The 9,790-nt window shown below is 51.2% G+C and overlaps 1 protein-coding gene across 10 annotated transcripts in view; it reads left to right on the plus strand.

Moving 5' to 3' along the window:
• Nucleotides 1-9,134, plus strand: part of PLEKHA6 (pleckstrin homology domain containing A6) — a 159,986-nt gene extending 150,852 nt beyond the window's left edge. For all 10 annotated transcript variants that reach the window (XM_053605226.1, XM_053605227.1, XM_053605228.1 and 7 more), the window contains 6 exons: nucleotides 7-180; nucleotides 1,424-1,591; nucleotides 1,666-1,799; nucleotides 2,296-2,441; nucleotides 7,775-7,898; nucleotides 8,610-9,134. In XM_053605226.1, coding sequence (XP_053461201.1) covers nucleotides 7-180; nucleotides 1,424-1,591; nucleotides 1,666-1,799; nucleotides 2,296-2,441; nucleotides 7,775-7,890 — 738 coding nt within the window. In that variant the 3' untranslated portion in view covers nucleotides 7,891-7,898; nucleotides 8,610-9,134. The remainder of the gene's footprint in view (nucleotides 1-6; nucleotides 181-1,423; nucleotides 1,592-1,665; nucleotides 1,800-2,295; nucleotides 2,442-7,774; nucleotides 7,899-8,609) is intronic.
• Nucleotides 9,135-9,790: the final 656 nt, after the last annotated feature.

Here is a 9,790-nt window from a genome sequence, read left to right on the forward strand (position 1 = left end):
CAACAGGAGCGCCCCAAGAGTGCAGTGTTCCCAGGCGAGGGGAAGGTGAAGATGAGTGTGGAGGAGCAGATTGACCGAATGCGGCGACACCAGAGTGGCTCCATGAAGGAGAAGCGGAGGAGCCTGCAGCTCCCAGCCAGCCCAGCACCCGACCCCAGCACTCGGCCTGCCTACAAAGTGGTAATGTCGCCCCACCCACCACCCCCCAGGCACGAGCCTGGCATCTGCCATACAGCCCACTCCCAGGGTGTGGCCAGCCTGGGCCAGAGCGGTTTGAGGGGAAGGGGGTAGAAAGAGCAGCAACCCTGGCAGCTGGGAGAACTAGGGAGACTCGCCACACTGAGTAGAAAAGTTACTTCAACAAGTGCTTTCTTTTTCTAGTTTAAAGGAAATAATTAACAAAAAGGAATGCTTTATTTTTGTTGAAATGAATTATACAAAATTCATTTGACAAGGAATAGTACAAAATCCACCCCATAGAAGTTGCCGTCACTTATACACATTTCTGGTCGCAACTTCTGTGTGCTTAGCACAGGCCTGGCTATTACAGAGATGATCATAATAGCTCACCATTGCATGGGACAACATAATTCTCAGGTCCTTTTCATGTTATTTCATTTAATCTCTTCAAGAACATTGGGTTAAGGATTATTATCTAGGGAACCAGAGTGAGGAGAAATGGGATTCCTGGACCTTACAGCTATTAAATGCCCAAGGCACCTCCTTCATTTCTCTTTCTACTAGATTTCAGAAATTATGACTCATAAATCCAATCCTCAAAGAGTTTACATTTTAGTGAATGGATTAGAATTTCTATAATACGGGCCGGCGCAGTAGCTCACATCTGTATTCCTAGCACTCTGGGAGGCAGAGGTGGGTGGATCGCTTGAGCTCATGAGTTCAAGACCGGCTTGAGCAAGAGTGAGACCTCATCTCTAAAAAATAGCCAGGTGTTGTGGCAGGGGCCTGTAGTCCCAGCTACCGAGGAGGCTGAGGCAAGAGAATCACTTGAGCCTAAGAGTTTGAGGTTGCTGTGAGCTATGATGCCATGGCACTCTACCGAGGGCAAGAAAGTAAGACTCTAGCTCAAAAAAAAAAAAAAAATTTCTATAATATGAAACCATTAGAAATCAATACAACACACACAATTCAACAGCCTAAAATATTTGGCACAGAATGTGAACACAGGGTAGAGCAGGCCGGGGAAGAGAGAAAGTATAGGCAAGAGACTGGTGCGATTTTACCTCTGGGGCCTTGCAGGTGGGCAGGCTTTGGGTCAGCAGCATGGAAGGAGAACAGCTCTGCAGTGGGGTGCAGTGGGAGCCATGGGGTGGTGGCACACGGGAGAGTGAGGACATGGGCACAGTCGAGCTACCTGGAGGCGGGAGCAGCAGGGGGTGGTAGTGACGGTGCTGTCCCTTAGGTACGCCGCCACCGTAGCATCCACGAGGTGGACATCTCCAACCTGGAGGCCGCGCTGCGGGCAGAAGAGCCTGGTGGGCAGGCCTACGAGACACCCCGGGAGGAAATTGCCCGGCTTCGCAAAATGGAGCTGGAGCCCCAGCACTATGATGTGGACATCAATAAGGAGGTGAGCAGAATGCAAGAAGGTGGTGGGGGAGGCCCTGTTAGGGGATGTAGGTGGTGATGGCACTGCCTCCACAGCTCTCCACCCCAGACAAAGTCCTCATCCCTGAACGGTACATTGACCTGGAGCCTGACACGCCCCTGAGCCCTGAGGAGTTGAAGGAGAAGCAGAAAAAGGTGGAGAGGATCAAGACCCTCATTGCCAAATCCAGGTAACAGGCCTGGGGGAGCTTCCACTTCCTCTGCCCACCCTGGCACCTAGGACACTTGGGCCACTAGATGTCGTTGGGGCACAGAGCCTCCCCAGGGGAGAGCACATCGAGGCAGTGGTTCAGGACAGCAGACCAGGCCCAGGCATCGGCAGGGCAAGCACGCTGCTGCCGGGGGCTAAACGGACCTGCTGGGCTCACGCACATCACATCATCAAGGCAAAACTGCAGGGTTGCCCTCTGGTGACTTCTTTTCCCCTTCAAGGCTGCCCTAAATGTTCACTTGAACCTTTTAATTCATTTGCAAACATTGAGGGTAGGGGTCCCAACCTGTGTTTTGCCAGGGTCCCACTCACTCCTGGGGACAGCCTTGCTGGGAACCAGAGACTGCACACTTACGGGCCCTGGCCCTCCCTGCCAACCTCAGTCCGCAGGCCCCCCCAGGCCAGTTGGCCTATCCTGTCCCTCCCTCCATGTCTGTGTGTCTGTGCCTCTTCAGTATGCAGAACGTGGTGCCCATCGGCGAGGGGGACTCTGTGGACGTGCCCCAGGACTCAGAGAGCCAGCTGCAGGAGCAGGAGAAGCGGATTGAAATCTCCTGCGCCCTGGCGACCGAGGCCTCCCGCAGGGGCCGCATGCTGTCTGGTGAGAGGGGCTGGGCCTCGCTCTGCCCTGCCAGGGAAACCAGCTGACCAGGTGTAGGGGAGGAAGTGCAGTGCTGCGAGGGGGGCAGGGCCAGAGAGGTGCTCCTCGAGGTCCAGGTGAGCATTTATTGAGCACCAGGTACTGTGCTAGGGTCAGGGAATGCAGAGGGGCCAGAGTTGCTGACATCCTGGAGCGCAGAGCTGGGTGATAATCCCTACCGCTGCTTTATGGAGGAGTGGCCATGCAGGGAGCACTAGGAGCCACTCTGCCAGGGCAGGTCAGAGCAAAGCGAGGCACAGAGAAAGGCGATAACTGAGCAGGATTGGAAAGATAAAAGTGTTTCCCAGTTGCGGAGAGAGGGCCAGGTATTTCAGCGTATACCCCCTTCTTGCTACATATAGGTAGAAAGACCAGAAGAAAAGATTGTGCAGGCAACCAAACAGTTGAGAGCATTGCAATCACCACCGTGGTTTCTGACCCAAACCTACTTTGCTGCTAGGAAAAGGTCTCTGTGAGGAACTGGCTTCACACTGAGACAAAGACTAATGGGTCCCAAGTAAATGCTGACAGCATTGAAGTGAATAGGATTAACGTCTTCTTAGCCTGAGACATCATCCCAGGATAGACAAGAATGTAGCTGAGCTTTGAAGAATGAAAGAGATTCTGTCAGAAGAGAGTGGGCGCGGCATGGAGCTGGGAGACTGCCCTCCTCATTAAGACAGGTGCTTAGGATGGAAAGGTCGGGTGAGAGTGAGAGCTTTGAAGGCTGTCGTTAAGAGGAATGACCCTAAAGGGAACCGTGGTTTGAGATGCCTTTGGCAGAGGACAGAAAGACCAGGTGTGCAGGCCATGGTTACAGCAGCCCAGGTTAGGGTCAGACAAGAAGCAAGTAAGAACTGTGGCTAGGAACACAGTAAAAGAGGTTGGCATTTCATGGTGGTGATTAAAGAGGGTTCGAATTCTGGTGCCCTGAGGCTCTATTTCCTCATCTGCAAAATTCAAATCAAAATACCTACCTCCAAGTCTGGTAGTGTGAGTATCAGAAACAACTATGCCAAACGCCTAGCACAGTGCCTGGCATTCAGTATGTGCTCAATACGTGCTTGTTTGCTGTGATAGTGGTGATAATAAGTTGTAGTAGTGTTGGTGATGCTGGTAGTAGTAGCTGAAATAGCAATAGTTGAAGTAGAAATAGGAACTATTTGTTGTTTTTCTATTTACTTGAAATATGGATATTTTTAGAAACCGAAGGTTTTGGGCTTACAACAAAAAAGGATTTAAGTAAGCCTTAAGGAAGAACCTGCTGAAAGGGTATAATGGACTTTAGAATGGGTGGCCAGGGAAAGCCGTGGAGGTGTTTCAGGGAAAGGCTGGCATTTGGGCTGGAATTGAGGAGAAGAAAAGGGATGGTTTCAGAGAGCCCCATCCTTCAGCCAAAAGGCAGCAGAACCAGTTTGGCCACAAGGAGGGAGGCTTCTGTTGAACCTCCCTGTAGTTTAGCTGCAAAATGAACTTGAACCTTCCCAAGATCAAATTCCACATGCTCTGGGCCAAAGGCAACTTCCTGTTTCAAGGGGTTAGAGCCACAACACCGGTTTTAAAGCTTTGCTCTGCCCCTGCCGCAGCCCCTGGCTCTCTCTACGCAGTTCCCCAGCCAAAGGTTCCGTGAAAACAGAACCCACCCGGCTGATCAGATTTCCCTCTAGATACACATGAGCTTACATTTCAGGGTCTGTGTGCTGCAAGCAGACAGTCACCTTGCTTTTGCCAAAACCTCAACTATTTAAAAAATGACTGTGTAGGGCCAGACCTCAGACTTAGCCACTGATCCCACTACCCCTGGCTTGTGGCCCAGATCCCTGGAGCTGTGCCCTGTCAGAGCAGCCAGGGCTAGTCCTGGACACATGCAGTGTGGACACAGGCTCACACCTGGGATGCTGTGAGTGCTGGGCACAGGTCACAAGGGCAGCGTGCAATGGGTGCAGAATGTAGAATTAAGTGCCCATGTGTGGGTATTTGACATGGGTAATCATTGGTGAATGTTGAAATGCTTGTAAATCCACCTGGTGTGTGCAAATTCCAGTGCAGAGTATGTGGGAGACGTGGCATTTTTGAGTTTATACGTGTGGCACGGATGTCATGGGCAGTGTCTGTATCTGGTAATGTTTGTAGATACACGTGTATTCGTGTGTATTCAACTGTGCAGTCGTAGTGGTGGAGACAACGTTTGAGTGTGTGCACTTACGTGCAAAATGGCCAAGGATATTGTGTGGAGACCTATTTATGAGTCTAGGTGGCATCTGGTAAGCTGTTGGCGTATAGATGTACATATATATGAGTGTCTAGTATACAGGTGAAGGTAGTGTTTTTGAATGCACATATTTATATATGACTGGCTTTTTTTGGAGTATGGGAAATGATAAAGCACATTTGTGTGTATGTGTACAGTGTATTACTGCAATATTTGTGAACATGTCTGTGTAGGATGTGAAAGAGCAATGTCATGAATGTGGGTACATAGGACTGATTATTTCTGCATGCAGATGTGACTGCCCACATTATAACATCATGACTATCCAATACATATCTGCTATATATGTGAGTTTTGACTGTAGTATTTCTCTCTCTTTTTTTTTTTGCAGTTTTTGGCCAGGGCTGGGTTTGAACCCACCACCTCCGGTATATGGGGCCGGCGCCCTACTCCTTTGAGCCGAAGGCGCTGTCCTCTTTTTTCTTTTCTTTTCTTTCTTTTTTTTTTTTTTTTTAGACAGTCTCAAGCTGTCGTCCTGGGTAGAGTGCCATGGTATCACAGCCCACAGCAAACTCAAACTCTTGGGCTCAGGCAATTCTCTTGCCTCAGCCTCCCAAGTAGTTGGACTATAGGTGCCCAACACAATGCCTGGCTATTTTTTCGGTTGTAGTTGTCATTGTTGTTTGTCAGGCCCGTGCTGGATTCAAACCTGCCAGCTCTGATGTATGTGGCTGATGCCCTAGCCGCTGAGCTCCAGGTGCTGAGCCCTCTTTTTTTTTTTTTGTAGAGACAGAGTCTTACTTTATCGCCCTGGGTAGAGTGCTGTGGCGTCACACAGCTCACAGCAACCTCCAACTCCTGGACCTAGGCGATTCTCCTGCCTCAGCCACCTGAGTATCTGGGACTACAGATACCCGCCACAATGCCCAGCTATTTTTTTGTTGCAGTTTGGCTGGGGCCGGGTTTGAACCAGCCACCCTCGGTATATGGGGCCGGTGCCCTACTCACTGAGCCATAGGCACTACCCTCTTTTGTTTTTTTTTTTGAGACGGAATATCACTCTGTCCCCCAGGTTAGGTACCATGGTGTCATAGCTCACAGCAACCTCAAACTCCTAGGTTCAAGCAATCCTCTTGCCTCAGCCTCCCAAGTAGCTAGTACTATAGGTGCTCACCACAACACCTGGCTAATTTTTCTATTTTTAGTAGAGATGGGGTCTGGCTCTTGCTCAGGCTGGTCTCAAACTCCTGAGCTCAAGTGATCCACCCATCTCGGCCTCCCAAAATGCTAGGATTACAGGCGTGAGCCACTGCACCTGGCTTGACTACAAAATATAAGGATATATTCCTTATATATATTTAGCATTTTCTGCCTTCTTAAAGAGTTCTATTTACAAAATTAACTTTTCTCATTCATTTAGTGTCGTTATAAATATCATTATTTTGCTGACCTCTGTTAAAGGGATGTCCTTAGGGGCTGCAATCAATATAGATCTGTTTGTAGCTACACTACATGTTCCTAAACTGTTACACTTTTAAGGTTATTATGTCTACTTTTTACAAAAGATTTTCTCTCTTCAGTTGTACCTTCCTATAGATGTCAGTGGGCCTCAATTCCTCTTTCTCTTCCAATTTTCCTGTTGCTAACATCCCTGGGCTAGAAACCCAGCAAATCCACACCTATTAGAATTGTATATAAATAAGAGTAACCAGACTCCAAGGGGCTCTCCTATGTGTAAATTAAAACAGCCTCACTGCATTGTAGGCTGCAACGGCTAGTTTGGCTTCCTGAGATAATTCCTTGCTGTTTCTGTTTTCTCAACTGGTTTAGAAGTTGAGGTTGCCAGGTGACTAACCCCTGGGTCGGCGATGTGTATATGCACACGAATGTGTATCTGAAAGTGTTTATGAATGCATTTGGACCATGAAGTGGCGAGTGCACTGGGTCACGTGGAAAGGGGCAAGTTTGGCAGTGCACAAACACACGGATGTGAGTTGTGTATAATGAGTGTAATGATACGGTGTTGCTGGATCCTGTGTGCAAACTTTGTATACTGTGTGTAGGCAGACACAACTCCACATCCACGCCAGAGCTGTGTGTGTTCTATACATTCGAGGGTGTGCGTACATACGCAAACGCAGAAGCCACAACGGCCCTTTCTCTTGCATAGAGGGCAGGGAAGCTGATGAGGTGAGGGCAAGGAACTGGGAAGCTCAATGTTAGGACACCTCTCTTGGTGGACGTGCAGTGCGACCCTAACTGAGGTCTGGTTCTTCTCTGAGCCGGAGTGAGGATGCTGTCTATGCCATCCTGCTGCCTGGTGGCTGCGGTGAGGATGCAGGAGGGTCTGGACTGCGTAGAGCTTGTCCCTGGTGATACGTCTCCCCCCCTCATTGCCCTTTCACTTGCTGTTCTCAACATGGGATAATAATGATAATAGAGTAAAATCTCATTAATTCAAATATCACCACTTTAAGGCTTGTAATGATTGATTTGTTCAGGGGTGGACTGAAGTTTACTTTCACTGGATTGATGAGAAGGGCATCTCAAGCGAGATAGCAGGGAAGGTGTTTCTGAGCCCTCCACTGTGTTCAAGTACAGAACTCTCTTTGAGTCTATGAGAAGCCTCCATTTTCGTGGCAGTGATTAACATGGTGGTCACTTCAGCTGCTCGTTAAATGGGGGCCTGATGATTCGGATTAGTGTGATTTTACTGCACTATTAATCATTATCATTAGCAACGTCCACTGTATCTAGCCGGCCACTCCCTCGTTCTATCTGCACAATAGTGGAGAAGTGTGTGAATCTCCCCATTGTGTGGGTGGGAGGGGAGCCTTGGCCCCCAGAGGCCTAGCCTCACTCTCAGTCACACTGGTCCCCAGCAGAGCCTGGATTGAGCCAGGTCTCCTCCAGGGGCCTCACCCCCTCCTCCATGGTGCCGGGGGAACAGCTTGGCCTGGCTTGAGCAGGCCCTGAGCTCCACTCTCCTCTCTGCTTGCCTCCCTGCCTTGCTCCCCGCCTGAGGAGAGCCTCGCTTGCTCTAGGTGCCCCCATTCACCTCCCTGTTCATTTCTGTTTCCAGTGCAATGTGCCACCCCAAGCCCTCCCACCTCCCCTGCTTCCCCGACTCCACCAGCCAACCCCCTCTCGTCTGAATCCCCACGGGGCGCCGACAGCAGCCATACCATGCGGGTCTGAGCTCTGACGTAAGCAGTTTTCTACTGTATTTCATCCACGCTGGGAGTGGGTCCCCTCCCCCACCCCCACAGAGCCATTTAGCCCTCTCATTCTGACATCGCTTCCCCCCCAGCCCAGTGCCCTGTGCCGCTCCTCCCCATCCATCCATCCATCCATCCATCCTCCCCTCCTCCCGCCCATCCGCTTGAGCCCGCCAGCATCCCCACGCGGTGCTGGGCTGGACCTGGCTGGAAGGGCTGCTTCTTGGACGTTGTGATGCCAGTGGCCTTTGCTTCTCCAGAAGCAGACAGGGAATGGAGCTTCGCCCTCACCTGTCCACTGTCAGGGAAGTGCCTTCCCTAACACTCCACCCTGTGCCTCCTGCTAGCTAACAAGCTTCCACCTGTTGAGGTACACAGCAGTCCTCCTGCAGGGCTCTCAGAAGCCCCTAGAAGCTCCTTTTCCACTCCCAGATCTTACCGTAAATTAAAATAACACTAGATAACCATAGCCAAAGGCTATATGCCCTTCCCTTACCCCTCAAACATAGCTGCTCATGGGCAGAAAAGTAAAACAGAGAATACTGACTTCTATTCCTTTGTTGGCCTCTCTTGGGGTGAGGGAGTGGGGTGGGTTTCCACCAGGGTATGGCAGGATGAAACTTCTTTCTCCCAGGAAACTGACTGGAATCAGCAGTCTTGTGTGCAGCCCTCTTCTCACCTGATTTCTCTTTTTTCCAGTGCAAGCCCTGGCTGAGGCCAACGCTGTGAAGCTCCACAGAGATACATTCTGAATCCGTCCTCTGCCCACCTGAGGTCCTGGCTCCCCACCCTGACCCCCTGGCCCTGCACTCCCGTGGAAATGTTACAGGGAACCAGGCTGAAGGCCAGGGGGTGCTGCCAAGAAGAGTGTGGATACCTCAGTGTCTACCCACCCACGACGCCTAGTTCTTCACGTCATGGTCCTAGACCAGGGCCTGCGATGGCAGATGGGGAGTGCCATCCTCGCCAATGGCAGTGTCATAAGGAGCTTTGGCCTGGCTCTGGCCAGGATGTGGTGACCCTACTGGAACATTCCTTGATGGAGAGTGTGCCCTGGTGGGGAACACTTGGCTATCTTAATTCAGGACCAGGGTGAAGAGGAGATGGACGGTCTGCCTCTTGGAACCCACTTGACACCAAGGACAGCACCTGCCATGGGTCCCTTCCCCATCAGCCCCACCCTGCTGCCCCAGGGCACCAAGGACTTTGATTCGAGATCTCTGCTCGTGGGGGCTCCTCTGGGGTCCAGTGGACACTGGCTGACCACCCTGCTTGAGCCAAAGACAAGATGATGAGAGATGAGGAGAAGCTTTCAGCTCACGGAGGGGCAGTGCTGGCTGCGGCTAGAGATCAGCAGGTCTGTGCAGCGTCTGAGGGCAGGTTGGGAAGCAGAGCAAGGACTGGGGAGAGATCCTTGGAGAGTGGGTTGAGGGGAGGCAGCAGGACACATTGGCAAGTACAGAAGGAAGGAGGGAATTGGAGAGAGGGTGTGCGGGATTGGTTTCCCCAGGAGGAGCCTTAGGTTAGTGCCCAGTGCAGTGCCAGACTGTCACCTCTGTTGCCCCCACCTCACCCCTAGGAGGACCTACCAGTGGTGCCTATGGTGGCCTCAATGGAGGTGCTTGGTGTGGAGACCCAGGTGTGGGGTGAAGGGATTCAGGGAGCAACAGCCCGGGAAAGGGCCCCTTTATAGGTCTGCCTCCCCATCGTGGGGGGAAGGGCAGAGAGAAGGACTTGTCTTATGAAGGGATGGTCAGCCTTGAGGCCTTGCCCAACCAGTTTCATGAGATATTTTTGCCCTGTTCCATCCGGAAAGTGCAGTGGGCTAGCTGAGAATGTGCCCTGGGGAGGAGGGAAGAGGCCAGATTCTAGGACCCGAC

Source organism: Nycticebus coucang, chromosome 10 (genome assembly GCF_027406575.1).
Source record: "Nycticebus coucang isolate mNycCou1 chromosome 10, mNycCou1.pri, whole genome shotgun sequence".
Classification (NCBI taxonomy): domain Eukaryota; kingdom Metazoa; phylum Chordata; class Mammalia; order Primates; family Lorisidae; genus Nycticebus; species Nycticebus coucang.